Source organism: Schistosoma haematobium, chromosome 1, assembly GCF_000699445.3.
Source record: "Schistosoma haematobium chromosome 1, whole genome shotgun sequence".
Classification (NCBI taxonomy): domain Eukaryota; kingdom Metazoa; phylum Platyhelminthes; class Trematoda; order Strigeidida; family Schistosomatidae; genus Schistosoma; species Schistosoma haematobium.
This window is the reverse complement of record NC_067196.1, coordinates 52,045,491-52,062,041: the sequence shown is the minus strand read 5'-3', so window position 1 is coordinate 52,062,041 and position 16,551 is coordinate 52,045,491. Positions and strand designations below refer to the sequence as shown.

Below are 16,551 nucleotides of genomic sequence, written 5' to 3'. Positions count from 1 at the left end.
ACCCTCAGAGTACTAAATTGTCTCTAGTCGCAACCAATAACACAGTCATTAAAACTTATGGCGAGCAATCACTTATTTTAGATCTCGGTCTCCGGAGACGTTTCACATGGGTTTTCATCGTAGCTGAAATCAAACAACCCATTATCGGGGCCGATTTTCTCGGTGCTTACAACCTACTTGTAGATATGGCAAAAAAGAAACTAATCGACAAAAACACAAGCTTACAGGTCAGTGGCACAACTATCTCCAGTTACGAAATTCATGGAGTCCGTATGTTAAGACCTGAAAACAAAATTTTCACCGATATCCTATCGAATTATGGAAGTATAACCAGAGCTGATTACCAAAACGAATGCTCCACACATCGTGTCCAACACAGTATTACTACTACAGGACCACCTATTCGCGCCAGGGCGAGAAGACTCCCTCCAAACAAGTTGCAGTTCGCTAAGAGACAATTCGAACATATGATGCAACTTGGGATAATCAGACAATCTAACAGTCCTTGGGCCTCGCCGCTGCATATGGTTCCCAAGAAAGATCAAGACTGGCGCCCATGTGGAGATTATCGCCGATTGAATAACCAGACTATCCCAGACCGGTATTCGATCCCTCACCTGCATGATTTTTCTTTAAATCTACATGGAAAACAGATTTTTTCAAAGTTAGATCTAGTCCGAGCATACCATCAAATACCGATGGCACCTGAGGATATCGAGAAAACAGCTGTAATCACACCTTTTGGCTTGTTTGAATTCTTGAGGATGCCTTTCGGACTAAAAAACGCCGCTCAAACCTTCCAGAGATTTATGGACGAAGTAACTAGAGGTCTGGATTTCGTATTTGTCTATATCGACGATGTTTTAATCGCTAGTTCTTCCATTGACGAACATGTTCAACACCTACACACGCTTTTTGAACGTTTCAAAAGTTATGGTGTTGTAATCAACCCTTCGAAGTGTATATTTGGCGCCTCATCTCTGGAATTCCTGGGACACCACATTGATTCCCAAGGAATTAAACCACTTGAAGAGAAAGTCAAAGCCATCTCCAGCTATCCAGAACCAACCTCAGTAAAATCACTACGCCGTTTTCTTGGAACATGTAATTTTTATCGACGATTTCTACCAAATTGTGCCGATGTACTACAGCCATTGACAGATTTACTGAAAAACGATAAATCAGGTACCAAGAAAGAAAAGAACCAAATATTCAAGTTACCTTCCGATGCCAAAGTAGCATTTGAAAAAGCTAAATCCATGATTGCTAATGCTACCATGCTTCAACACCTAAATACTGACCCCACAACACTGTTGATCCTATGCACGGATGCTTCACAAAGAGCCGTCGGGGCAGTATTACAACAGCGAGTAAACAACACGATTACCCCCATTGCCTTTTTCTTCAAGAGATTATCGCCAGCACAAGAACGTTATAGTACTTTTGGACGCGAACTCTTAGCTATGTATTTAGCAGTAAAACATTTCAACTTTTTGCTACAGGGTCGCGATTTCATCATTATGACAGATCACAAACCCCTTTGCCATTCTTTTAGCACATCGTATGACAAACACTCTCCACGAGAAGCAAGACAACTTGATTATATCTCCCAATTTACCACAGACATCAGGTTTATCAAAGGTCACACGAACGTTGTTGCAGATGCACTATCTAGGAGGGATATCAATACGATGGTACTCAATCATGACATCAGCCTTGAAACCTTGGCTAAATTACAAGCAGACGATGCAGAATTAAAAGTCTGCAAAGAAAAGTCTAGCTTAGATCTCAAACCTGTACCTATTCCCCTTTCAGACGAATTCATCATGTGCGACACTTCAACAGGCAACAATCGTCCGTTTGTCCCACATGCTTGCCGACGAAAAATATTCCAGCATCTGCATGGTCTTTCACATCCAGGCATCAGAGCAACAACAAAGCTCATTACCGAACGTTTTGTGTGGCCTAAAATCAACTCGGATGTTAAACGTTGGACACGTAACTGGCTCCAGGGCCAACGCAGTAAGACGCAAAAACACACCTACAGTCCAATTGGGAAGTTCCCTATCCCTGACAAACGCTTCCAGCACGTGCATTTAGATTTAGTTGGGCCTCTGCCACCATCAAACTATTTCACATATATCCTCACCGCAATAGATAGGTTCACAAGATGGGCCATAGCATGCCCCATTAAAGACACATCGGCAGAGACAGTGGCTTCAGTTTTCCTCGACCGCTGGATATCCAACTTTGGCGTACCATCAACAATCACAACAGATCGTGGTCCCCAATTCCAATCCGTTCTATTTAACGAGTTCACTAAACTTCTTGGAGTAAATCATGTTAAAACGACAGCTTATCATCCGGCAGCTAACGGCATGGTTGAAAGATTCCATCGCCAACTAAAAAGCTCTCTGATGGCACAACCGGACCCTTCAAAATGGAGCGATGCTTTACCGCTCGTTCTCCTTGGGATTCGCTCGTCTGTAAAGGAAGACATCGGATGCACGGCCGCTGAACTAGTCTATGGCACGACATTAACGTTACCAGGACAACTGGTCAAGAATGAAACCACAACACCAGGAGACCCTTCTCGTTTTGTAAGCAGATTACTACAAATGATGCAGAGCATCAGAGCAATACCACCTCGAGAATACGACAACCGAGTCCATCTCGATAAACATTTAGAAACGTGCAAATTTGTTTTTGTCCGAGTAGACGCGGTAAAAAAGCCACTGACACCACCATATGAAGGCCCTTATAAAGTAATAAAACGCACTCACAAATATTTCATTATCAACAAAAATGGGAACCATGAGACAATTTCTATAGACCGAATAAAACCAGCTTTCTACGAAGTCCCTCATGACACAGAAGACAATACTGCGAACAAACAATCACCCCCATCTATTGCTAAGAAACAAGAGGAAGAGGAAAAACTTAGCACTACACCCTCTTGTTTAACACGTTCTGGGAGACTTATAAAAAAACCAAAGCGTTACGTACATTTTGCCATATAAAAAAAAAAACTAAAACAATCAAAGCAAACAATTATCGAGGACCTACACTATCAATCCCATCTAAAAAAAATTTTTTTAACAGTGTATATGATTAATCACATTTTCCCACAATTATTCGTTTTGTCACTTTTTCAAAAAAAAAAAATTTGTCACAAAAATAAACGGTTCAATTTTGTTTGTGTGTGTGTGGGTCATTAACAGTTTTACACATTATCATTGTTAGCTAAACAAGACATTAAATGACAGTATATTCTTTTTTTTTGTGTTTGTTATTCTGTGACATCACTGTTATTTTTTTCACTCGATAACACACGGTATGTCTCACTAATATACATATCATACGCATCTCCACATCTTTGTTGGTTATAACTGTAAATATTATTTTTTTTATATACATATCATATTCTCACATTTTTGTTGTTATTATAACCAGTGTTACCTCCGGACACTCTGGGGGGAGCTATGTGGAGATAACTCTAACAAGCTTATTTTGTGAATAGTTTTTAATATTATTTGTATTTATTTTGTCAATTTTTCACTGTATGTACATTCATCATTAAATGACTGTACGTGTTGTTTTAGTCATTGACCTTGAAGACACTTTCCGTTGAGCCACTACATAGCGTGACATATTCGTGCTGGTTAACAAATACATTACTACTCACGCATTCCTAGTTCTATCTTCATTTGGGATTGAGTTAATGGAAGTTTAAATCAAATACTATCTACATTTATAGACTATAATCGGAATATATCACATCCTACGTTGGACTATATCGCTAGAGAGTTCACCAACCTGCTCACAGTCATCAAGCATTTATAATTGTGGATTTACATTACTGGACTTAATCAGAACACGCAACGTTTGGGCAATTTAAGTAACGTCCTTAATTATTATTGTATTCGTAACATTTAACTTGTATATATTCATATTACTATTGATTGTTATTAACTTTGTTGATACCTTTTGCGTTTATATATTGTCTGGTCCAGCACTCGGTCATGCATCTACACCAGATCACGAGTGGTTATGATGTATTCAACTTCCCCTACAACCGCTAGCCAGCTTAGACTGATCATTTATCGATATATCGATAACCTACTAAATATCCCTTCGAGCCTATTCTCTTCTGGCCATCGATTTCACTGGCACATTACGATTATAAAAGTTGTTACTGTTTAGGTTGTTGTCAAACTCCGAATACTTATGTTGTATTTAGTTGTGAGCTGGTACACCAACTTGTAAACTGTGAAACTGCTCCGTTTTGGAAATTTATATATCATTTTTTTACTATGGTTTCTACATATTGCGATACTTTTTATTTAGTATTTTTGGATGTTTTGCGTTTATTGCTATATTTCGTATTTATCATGACCGAACAGACTTCTAAATTATTTCAGATCAAGACTCTTACGCCACCCTCGTTCCAGCCAGTGTTAACATTGAAGCCTGGTTCTGTTACTCAGAAGCTGACTTCCACGAGCACGACGTGACATATTCACATGCATAATTTTTCGCAGTAGTGAAGGAACTGCCGGGCGAAATCAACAGGTACATCACATCTAGTATATTCACTGGTGATGTCTCAGAACAGCATGAAACTCCATTCTATTCTAGTCTGATCTGAAATGCGAAGATCTAGCCGATCGACATAGATTAGATCAACTCCCTGACAACATCGAACTACAATATGGCTCAGCAACACACATGTTGTTACGGATGAGAGAGGTCATTGGTCAAAGGACCTTTCACGATGGCTTGATTAGACAACATGCCTTATCTAAGCTTTCCCATCAGGTTCAGGCACTGTTTGTTTCACTTTAAAACAACGCTGTAGACGAGTTTGCTGCATCTGCCGACCGCATTGTAGAGATCACCGTAACCTCTAACGCCAAGACTTTCTCAGTCAAAGAAAAATCTCAAACGACACGACATGACGTTGCGGAATTCTGTCACACTATCACACGTTACCTTCGTATTCGTCATGACCTCAGACGCCCCAAAACTCCTCGAAGGGGTACTTCACGAAGACGATCTGACCTTAGATCACGAGAGATAGATAACCCTGAATGGTGCTGGTATCACACTCATTACAGAAAGTCTTCTCGATATTGCAGGAAACCATGCAGTTTGTCGGCTCCAGAATATCGGACACGCGAAACGCGTCGGAAAACTGTCTAGCCGTCACGCGTTGACGGCAACCGTAGCCAGCAAACATAGTCGTCTGTCATAGACCACCGATGTGATTACGAATGTTCGCTTCCTCGTCCACACTGGCACAGAAGTGCATGTTCTTTCAGCAGATTCTGACGTCCGACTGTACAAAGCAGTTTTCAAATTACAGATGGCTAATGGGAAACCGATAGCCACATATGTTATGCGGTATATGTGCCTTAACGTGGATTTATGTAAATCTACTCACTGGTTCATCATTGTTGCAGATTTTTCTATACCAATCATTGATACAAAAACGTGCCACAACATGATAATCTAATCATCGAAACGAGCAAATAGAGGTTGGTAGACGAAATTGCTGATCTATCTGTTGGTGTAACTTCTTTGCCGGTTGCAGATTATCTTTAGTCACAGTAAAGCACACGATCGATCCATACTACCAACAAATACTCGATAAGTAGCCCGAGATATATCAAACCCGACCAAAATCAACGTGAGTAACCAGCAATGTTATACATCACATCACGATCACAGGACCACCTTTATTCTCGAAAGCGCGTCAACTAGTTCACGAAAATCTAGGGTTGACGGGAAACGAAGACAAGTACTTGATAGGCTTGGGAATTATTCGACCACTGAACAGCCCATGTGCATCCTCCTTACACATGGTCCCTAAAATGGACAGCAACGATCGTCGTCCAACCGGTGACTATCGGTGACTGAATGCAAAAACCACCCCAGATCGTCACCAGATGCCTCACATTCATGATCTGACAGCTACCTTGAAAGGTACAACTGGTTTTCCCAAATCGACATGGTTAAAACATCCAGTAAGATTACCACAGCTGCCGAAGGCATTCTTAGAACTGCTATTATCATTCCTTTCGGTTTCTATGAATTTTCTAGCATGCCTTTTGGCTTAAGAAATGCTGCACAAATTTTGCAGTAACTTTTTGAGGTCTCAACTTCGTGTATGTGTATGTTGATGACTGCTTGATCTCAGGCCCGAACGGATAATCTCATCTCCAACATCTTGAACTTGTCTTTGGATGATTACAAAAACACGGCATTAGTGTCAACACTCAGAAAAGTTAACTCGGCACCGACTTCCTAGATTTCCTCGGACACACTATTGATGCTCGAGGCATCCGCCCCGAAAAGCAAAATGGCGGACATTCTCGATCACCCAGAACCGACCACAGTCGAGCAACCACGCGTGTTTAACAGTCTAATAAATTTCATATCGACGGTTCATATCGCCATGCGGGTCTCTCGTGAGACCTTAGACCGACCAACTTTGTGAAAATGCAAAATCCATCAATTTGGACTATATCGCGAAAAACTTATTCTTCACTGTCAAGTAACTGATCGCCAAAGCAACACTGATAGCACTCCAGGACATCAAAGAACCCAATACTACCTCAATAGAAGCATCTGACTCGCCAATCGGAGGAGACTAACCACAATGGGTTTGCCACACCTAAAAATACTTAGCATTCTTCTCGAGACGGTTTCCAAACACTAATCGCGGTATAGCACTTTCGGTAGGGGAATCCCAGCCATGTGTCATTTTGCACGGTACTTTCAACTATAAACCTCTTGCCTTCTCCTTAGGCTCGTCTTCAGGCAAGTACACACCTCGAGAGTTTTGACAACTAGATTAAATTTTTCAACCCACTTCAGATATACAACACAAAGAGTGGGGTTGCGGACGGCCTGTCGCTTATATCTTCTTTGAACAGTTTCCAAGGAATCGACTTTCTCGAACTCTTTCAGATTCAAAAAGAATACACCTATCATCAGTACCAGTTATCATACACAACTCTGAAGCTGAGTATTAAACAGATGCGAACAGGTAAGCGAACTTTACTATGTGACACATCCACACGTAGTGATCGTCCAATAGTGCCGGAACATTATCGACGCAACGTCTTCAATACGTTGCACAAGTGTCCTCATCCAGTTGTTCGAACAACCATCAACCATGGCAGAAAGATTTTGCTGGACTATTATAAATGGAGATATGAGGGAGTAAACACGCTCGTGTGTAAGCTGCCAGAACCCCAAAATGATAAGCCACTGCAGATGTCCGTTGAGCTCTTTCAAAACTACCGACTCTCGTTTCCACCATGTTTACTGGGATTTGGTAAGGCCCTCGCCAGATTCAAATGGCTACTCTTATCTCTTAACCTGCGTAGACCGTTTCACTTGATGATTAGAAGCAGTACCCATCAGTGACATTACTACTAAAACAGTGGCCCTCACATCCATCGACTGATGGATAGCAAACTTCCGCCGCACTTCAGCTATCACTACAGACCTTGAATGCCAGCTCGAATCCATACTTTTCCGTTGTCTGGCTACACTAATAGGAAACACGTGAATCCGAACGACCGTTGATAACGCAAAAGCAAACGGGTTGGTAGAAAGACTTCACCGACAGCTCAGAGCTTCATTCTTAGCTGTAAACGTTTCACAATAGACTGGCGCTCTTCCACGAGTCTTCGTCCAACCTATCCCACGATATAATTCACACGTTTTGCACGTCGCAATTCACTTCAACGACCTCAACAATACCTATCCCAGACTATCTTATCCTAAATTCATAATGGTTTCTAGATGCCTTGTGACATGATTATCATTAAATAGTGTTATTTTCTCGCAGTTGTCTTTGTCTATGATAAATTGTTTCAGTATTTTTCTCTAACAGCTGCTCATTTGGTAGACAACTTAGAACACTGTCAGCTTAAGTGGGGTCTAGAGACACAATCATCTGTGCAACTCATCAGTATAAGCCGCTGAGCGAATTTCTTGAGAACTGAAAACACCGCAGTCGGATTTGCCCCTACACTGGCAAAGGTTCATGTCCTTATTATAGACATGTGTAGGGAGTTATACTCCTCCTGGTCGCAACTTTTATTTTCCCTGATAATTCCATGAGTATCACTCACCGTTTATCATTTTGTAAAGATCCGAAAGCGTCGTAAATCACCAGGTCACCTATCTTTATGGCACATAAACTTAGTTGATTTCGACACCTTATAATCACTCAAGTTCATACAAATCGATCTCTATATTATTCTGAACTTGATACTTGCAACTGACTTGTAAATACCAATAATTATCATTACAACTAATTGGTTTATTACACATCAAAGCATTGAGTCTGGAGCATGTCTCTCATGGACTTACATTTAACGAATTACTGCTGTCTATCTATCTGAAATGTATACTTTTTACGTGCTGAAAGAATTTTTGATAACCATTCATATGTATTTGTAGGTTTCTTAATTCCTATCTTGGTTAAACAATAATGAGGTCGAGCAAATCTCCCCACAACTAAATAAACCATATTAAACTTAATAAACTATCTGAAACACTGTATTTCTTCAACTAAACGATTGTGCTTTTGTTCCTTACTGAATTTATTTGTCCTTAGTCATCGAGTATAAAAATAATGTATATAGCACGAATCCATGACAGAAGTCCAGCATTTTGTTTCATGAGTCTCTGCTACCCTCATATTATACCATCTTCTCCTGCTTATCTGGGTGCTCCAGCCTTACCTGACTAAATATTTTTCACACCTATCTTAACATTATTAATACAACCTGATCGATGGGTAGTAGCATCTTTGGTCATTCCTACCAGTGGGTCCTCAATTATCATGTGAACGTCGATACATAGGTTTAATTTAGAGTTCTTGGGCTCTAGAGATTACAGATAAGAGGAAACTGAGCATCACTGGTTTCTGAATCTCCTCTATAAAATGGTCTAAGACCTATCAAAAAAACCATAAAAATTAATAGACCCGTTTTCTACTAGTGTGCTTATGTAAGCCCTAGGGCGCATCCATCCGGAAGCACGAATTCATTGGCGATTCTTATGATAAAGTCTCACGATAACTTATAACAGTCAGTAGCGTCCGACTTCATTTCGTTACACTAAGGGGTCACATGATAAATTATCGATATAGACGGAACGAAAATTTAAAAAATAACTGGATTCTTTAGATGTTTCCTCGTCGTCTCTATCTTTTCATCTAGGCCTGAAATATGAACAAATATACATATCGGAAAGATCATGCCTATCCAACAAATCGTACGGTTAGGAAAAACTTACTCGAATACGTGCATATACCTCCTGACGATGGAAAAACACTAAAAACATGAAGTGTTTTGTCAGCGTGAAATATACACAAAAAGGTATTTTAAAATTATTTGTTTTCTTTGTTCATGGTGCGAAATTGACGTGAAGAGAGAAATGAGGAAGTAATGGTGATTTATTTATCAGGATATTATTTCACTTATTTCAAAGTCTGTAAATGGTGACACTTGGTTTTGTCCTTGATTCATGAATAATAAGCTTACGCAAAGTATGTGAGTTACCATCATAATACTTTCTCACTCAGAACAATTGTATTTTATACATAACCAAAGTACTTCGTTCTGCCGAAATGTGCTAGTTTATACAATTGTATTTTCTGTGCATTGTGGTCTTGTTAATTACTTACTTACGCCTACTGCTCCTAATGGAGCATAGGCCGCCAACCAGCATTCTCCAGCCCACTCTGCCGTGGGCCTTCTTTTCTAGTTCCATCCAATTCTTGTTCATTTTTCTCATGTCTATCTCCATTTCCCGGCGTAATGTGTTCTTTGGTCTTCCTCTTCTCCTCCATCGGCCTTGAGGATTCCATGTGAGGGCTTATCTTGTGACGCAGTTGGGTGCTTTCCTCAATGTGTGTCCTATCCATTTCCAGCGCTTCTTCCTAATTTCTTCCTCCGCTGGAATCTGGTTTGTTCTCTCCCACAGTAGGTTGTTGCTAATAGTGTCCAGCCAACAAATCCGAAGTATTTTGCGTAAACAACTGTTCATAAACACCTGTAACTTCTGGATGATGGCTTTCGTAGTTCTTCAGGTTTCTGCCCCATACAGTAGAACTGTCTTGACATTTGTATTAAAAATTGTGACCATGGTGTTGGTTGACAGTTGCTTTGAGTTCCAGATGTTCCTCAGTTGTAAATATGCTGCCGCTACGTCTGCGTTCAATGCCTCTGATGGAATGTTGTCTGGTCCTGCTGCTTTGCCACTCTTGATTTGTCTGATGGCCATAGTGATTTCTTCAATGATTGGTGGGCCAACATTGATTGGGAGGTCCGTGGGTGCTGCTTCGATGTCGGGTGGGTTCAGTGTGGCTGGTCGATTCAAGAGTTCTTCGGAGTGTTTTGCCCACCTGTTTCGTTTTTATTCAATGTTGGTGATTACCTTGCCTTCCTTGCTTTTCACTGGTCCTTCTGGCTTGCGGCTATTTCCAGAGAGTTTCTTTGTCGTGTCATACAATTGTCTCATGTTTCCTTCTCTTGCAGCCTTTTCCGCCGTCGTTGCTAAATCTTCCACATATTTACGTTTGTCAGTTCTGATGCTCCTCTTCACTTGTTTGTTAACTTCTGTGTATTCGGCTTGTGCCTTGGCTTTTTCTGCTCTTGTTCGACTGGTTTTGATTGCTGCCTTCTTGTTCCTTCTTTCTTGGATCTTATCCAGTGTATCAACAGTGATCCATTCCTTGTGATGTTGCTTCTTGTGACCCAGGACCTCATGACATGTTGAAGTGATTGCCTCTTTGATCCCCTTACAGTTGCTCTCCACAGTAGTTCCTTCTCCATTGAGTAGATCATGAAAGGCCTCGAACTTATTGCTGAAGACTACCTTGAATTTGTTGAGTTTGTCAGTATCCCGAAGAAAGGCCGTGTAGCGGTAAATAAATCCCCAAAATAAAAGGCTCTAAAAGTTTTCGACATTGGATGCTGACAACATTAGTTTTAATGGACTCACCTAGCAGAAGGAGGTCAGTCATGCATCCGCACCAGGTCACGAGTGGAAACGCCGTGCCCAACAACCCTTGCAATCACTAGCCAGATTAGATCAGACGATTCTCGATATATTGATAGCCTATCAAATATATCTTCGAACATCCTCGCTCCTGTCTTTTGATTTCACTTGGTGGGTACGCTTTATATTGGGTGTTACTGGTTAAAGCGTTGTCAAGCTCTGAATACCTGTTCCATCTTCAGCCGTATTGAACTTTTGTGATATTGTCCGCCCCGTTGTCCAGTACTTCTTGAGTTTTAATTTCATCTTGGCGACCAGCAAGTGGTGATCTGATGCTATATCAGCTCCTCTCTTGGTTCGCACGTCCTCTACAGTCCTCCTGAACGTTTTGTTGATGCAAATATGGTCGATTTGGTTCTGCGTGGTGTGATCCGGTGAAGTCCATGTGATTTTGTAAATGCGCTTATGCGGGAATATGGTGCTGCCTATGACCAGTTTATCGAAGGCACATAGGTTTGCAAATCTCTTACCATTTTCGTTCCTTTCTCCCAGTCCGTGTCGTCCCATGGTGTCTTCATATTCGGTGTTGTCCATTACAACCTTGTCATTGAAATCTCCTATCAGAATGGTCAGGTCTTTTGTTGGGCATTTCTCGACGATTGACTGCAGCCTATTGTAGAATTGATCTTTAGCGTATTCATTGTAGTCGTTGGTAGGCGCATAGCATTGGATGACGTTTATTGTAATTCCCTCTTTCTTTGTTTTGAAGGAGGCTTTGATGATCCTTGGTAGCATTTTTTAGAGAGTTAGTTTTCTACAGGAGGGGGTCGCTAACCCCATGCCCAACCCCCTCCTTTATCCGGGCTTGAAATCGGCAGTAGCTTCCGGAGGGACTCAAGGCGGAGTGGTGGTCTTGTTAGTCATATATGTATTTGTGTGGTTTTTCGAGTAAATCTAAATCAGGAACATATCGGGTAAAAGTTGAGACCGATCGATCTTTATCCCATTCGTTTGACATTCTATCAGAGTGTAGGTCGGTGATCTAATGTTTTTCTCTCCTCCTCAAGTGTTTTCAGTCACAATCAAACTCACGCATCTGTTAGTCTCAAGGTTGAACTAAGTAGCCTATTGCATCATGTCCTCAAACTAGGTCGATGAAATTCCACCTTTCTGCATATTATTGGGCAAACAGATTGTTAAACTTGAAAGTTGCAGAGACTAAGAAGGTAACCAATATGCCGTAGAACGCAAAAAACTACAAAAAATCTGACTAAGACACCTCACCCAAAGTATCTTTTTAGATGTTCCAGAAGAAATCCATGGTTCTACCATAACATATCGATTCTCAGCAGTTGCGGTATACGTACGTAATCTGTCCCAGGAGGTCCATGCGACGCGTTCACTCAATTGTGAATATGGCTAAATCAATTGCGAAATATAAATTCTACTCTTAATTTCATGGACTATACTTAGACTAACCACATTTAGTAACAGTGACGAAAAAGCCAATTACAAATTCTGTTGGAGTAATCTATTTCAAACACTCATGTGTTCAGGAAGGCTGTAATAGTGATGATATGGTGAAAGGCTTCACAGACTACTCAAATTCATCGAACATGACTTAGCACTTGTAGTTAGACAGATAACAACGAGTTAAAGACGAATGGTGTAAGTGATAAACAAACATATGAACACACGTACTAAAACAAAAATACTTGGGATTACAAGTGAACGGTCGACATGTAAGACATATCTGCACAATCGATATAAAAGCGTCCAATTGTGCGACATTTAACTACATCTTTTGCGTTGTACAAACTTCCTGTTTATCAACATCACTTAGATATACTCAAAAAACAACAAACGTAGTAAGAAAGACTACACTGTAATGTATGTAAAAGTTTTCTATGATATCACGCGATCAACGAATCGAAATGGTATGTTTCGCGAGCAGAGTTAACAATCAGTGTAAGCTCGTGGAGTATTTCTAAGCATTCCTATTGCGTAAAAGCAAACCAAAAATGTACAATTACTAAAATTCGTAGAGAAAACGTGCAATTAGGCTACTAAAAGTCTGCTTTCTAGGTCCTCAGCCTTCACTTAGTCTATTTTAAATTTATCTCCAGTTCCACTTATTTAGGAGGTGCAGTTCCTGGATCACGATTCACAACCTTGAAGTGATCTTCATAGAATGAGTCGATGCGTCAGTGTAAATAATCACGACGTAAACATACGTGTGCACTATAGTGCAAGGCGAGTCGAGTAAAGAATGTCAGCTGATTAAATTCGATAGGAGCAGGTTTAACGAAACCAATAGATTTTGTAAGCCGAATCACCTAAGAGCTTAGATTCACATTCAGATAAAAATATAAAGGACCTAGAAGTTATGTCAGAAGTTAAATAGTTGTATATACAACTATTTAACCGCTTTTCCACTGCATTGCAGATATATTTTGGTCTGTTGTTGAAAATAATGGCGACCTTTGTGGTTCTGTCAATGGATTGAAAATAGGGGATATGTGTGTATTTAGGCGAAAAGTCGGTAATTTGTCGACAAAACGGAGAAAAAGGGGAAAATCCGCATTATTTCCCCCGGACAGGCGAAAAAGGGGACATTCTGGCGCGTTTTCCTCTTTATTTCTCCTTTCACCACCAAAGCATTTACCCATTTATTTCCCCTTTCTTCGCCTTTATTTTCCCTTTTTGTGTTGTCTGGGATTGTAAGAAAGGCTGTCTGCAACGAATCCAGCGTTATCCTTCACTTCACAACGTATTCCTCATGAAGCAAATATGAGTGTATTGGTCCTCTGAGACTTATTACCAAATGATTGTTACTGACAAGATGTTTTTAGTTATTGTAGGTTTATTTTTCTAAACTACTAAAAAACTTTTCGCTTCAAAATTTATTTAGCGCCAGGTTTGGACTGGAAATATTTGGTTAGAGGTAAATGTCATCTAAATATCCTTCTGGGAAGAAAGGTAACCGCATAAGCTTATGGTTTAAACGCGTTCTACCTGGTAAGAAAATATTTTCGACTTATTTTTTTAAGGACTCAAGCTTAAGACGAGTATATATATTGTTCTTTCGTTCTCACCACTATTTTTACATACATATTACGTTGTCTATAAATATTTTAACTTTGAAAACGACGCATTTTTCCTGTTATTGTTTTCCGATTCCACATGATTTACTTTACGTAAACGAGGCTATAGCTGGACGCCACTTTATTATCACAGATCCAGCTGGTTAGCAAGTCATTGGTGGACTCCCATTATGAGTCAAAAAAATGCACTACCAGAATCTGATAGTAAGCGAGAAACCCACCCTGGCGTGACTGAGAAGAAAAATCTAATATCATCGAATATTATTGTGAGCAAATTGCTGGAGTCAACCGACCCTGACACCAAAATTGGACACGCACATAATTTAGAGAAGCTGGGAGAATATATTCATAGTATCTTACCAGATAACTCTAAGGGAGTTCAGGTCAAAAAACTGGTTAGAATAGATAAGAGGACCGAGGGAAATGTTGAACCCCGACCATGCAGACTCCTTAAGGTAATCCTAGGGTCGGCGAAGCAACGGGATCTCCTATTAAGTAGCGCTCGTTGTCACAATTCCAACGTCCGAGTTAGACCTGATATGTCTCTCAAAGATAGAATAAAAAGGGAAAAAAGCACTAGCTGAACTAGAAACCCATCGACAAAACGGTCAGGAAGATCTCCGGTTAGTGGGTTTTTGGATAGTCAGGTCTTGGAAGCGAATGCTACCAAGACATGTGTGGATAGGCTGTTCTACCTAGGAGTTTTATATGCCAACGCTCGTAGTATAAGTTCTATAAACTAGAAACATTAGTGGACAGATTAAGGCCACTCATTGTAACAGTGACAGAAACTTGGTTAGTCCATGACTTGGACTTAGCTTAGCTGATGACTTTATTTTAAAGCACACTCATCTTTGGAGTGCAAATACTAGATGCTTGATAATAGGAGACTTTAATGCACCTGATATTAGTTGGACTGAGATGACCATGGAAGGATCTATAAACTCCTTTGATAGTAGGTTCCTGATAACAGTAATGGAGCACGCATTAGTGCATCATGTATCCAAACCCACACGTTTTGGTGCTAACCAAGGTTCTTCTCTGTTGGACTTGGTAATCACTCATGAGACTCAGGGCTGGTTGGGCCACGTGTTACGTATGCCCAAACACCAATTACCACGACATGCAATGCTAACTGGTGTTCGGGATGGTTGGAAGAAAGTTAGGGGCGGCCAAACCAAAACGTGGCATCAGTGCTTGAAGTCACTAACTTCTAGTCTGAGCCATGCTGGTAAATGCAAACCACTTGGTTAGGGTCCGCGTGACTATCGTAACCAATGGTTAGAGACTCTTGGTGACATGACTCAGAATCGATCACAATGGAGTCGGTGTATACACTCTCTGTCTTCCCTTAAACCGTGAGATTAAAATTACTTTATACCTTTCTTTCTACCAGCTAATTCTTTCCATATGTACTGTATCCTTATATGCAATCTTTCTTTTATATATTACCACCACTGAATTAACTACTTCTATGAATTTGATATTCATCTTGTTATGCTAACGAGGTATGGGAACTTGGGTCGATGCATATATGTGCCTGGTCCTATGTTGTAGCTGACTGACTGACTGACGGACTCACGGTATTGTCGACCTAAGTATTCTTCCACCGTTAGTGAACAGCGATCACGCTGTTTTGTCACTCACGTTTAGAACTAGGGACATATACGATCAGGTTACACCCCGCCCAAATGTATGGAAAGCTAGCTAACATATCAGCCATTCAGAAATGCGCTGCTAAGACAGATTGGTTTGTAGATAATAGTATTTAAAGGTAAGTTTAGTTTAGTGAGATCCTCGTTCATACCATACCTGGTATCGCGAAGACCGAATAACAGTCCATCATGGAGAACTAAAACAATCATGAAACTTCTTAGAAGAAGGGAGAAGCACTGGAATACGTTCATCTCTACTAGCTCAGAACAATACAGATCCAGTTATTGTACGATCAGGAATGCCTGTAAAGCGTTAATAAGTAAGACTAGACGATCATATGAAAAACCATTGATTAGAGTTTCTAGATATAGTCCGAAACGGTTATTCTCGTATATAAAAAGGCGAACTCAGAGAAGCGATGGAATTCCATCATTTTTGATACAAGAAAATCCGTTAATCTTGGCAGAAAATGATACCGAAAAAGCTGAAGCCTCATCGGAGTGTTTTCTATCAGTAATGAGGAACGATTAACGATTCATTTTGATTGTGGCGGCTCGCTGATGGACCCTGTAGTCATTGAAAAAGGTACTGTTTTAAGGCTACTTCAGCATCTCAAACCTGATAAGTCTAGTGTTCCTGATGATATTCATCCTAGGATTATGAAAGCCATATCGGATGTAATTGCTGAACCATTAGCGGTACTGTCTGACATGTCTCTGAGGCAGTCCAGACAGCCCGGAGACTGGAAAGACGCTATAATAAGTCC

The 16,551-nt window shown here is 40.4% G+C and overlaps 1 protein-coding gene across 2 annotated transcripts in view; it reads left to right on the top strand.

Moving 5' to 3' along the window:
- Positions 1-13,918: 13,918 nt before the first annotated feature.
- The window catches only part of MS3_00001550 (uncharacterized protein), a gene marked incomplete at its 3' end in the record, with an annotated part of 46,005 nt that continues 43,372 nt past the window's right edge, over positions 13,919-16,551 (top strand). The window contains exon 1 of one of the 2 annotated variants that reach the window (XM_051209018.1): positions 13,919-14,004. In XM_051209018.1, the coding sequence (XP_051074436.1) occupies positions 13,974-14,004 (31 nt within the window). In that variant the 5' untranslated portion in view covers positions 13,919-13,973. Of the gene's footprint in view, positions 14,044-16,551 lie in introns of both variants that reach the window. The other variant, XM_035733999.2, reaches the window with a different exon arrangement.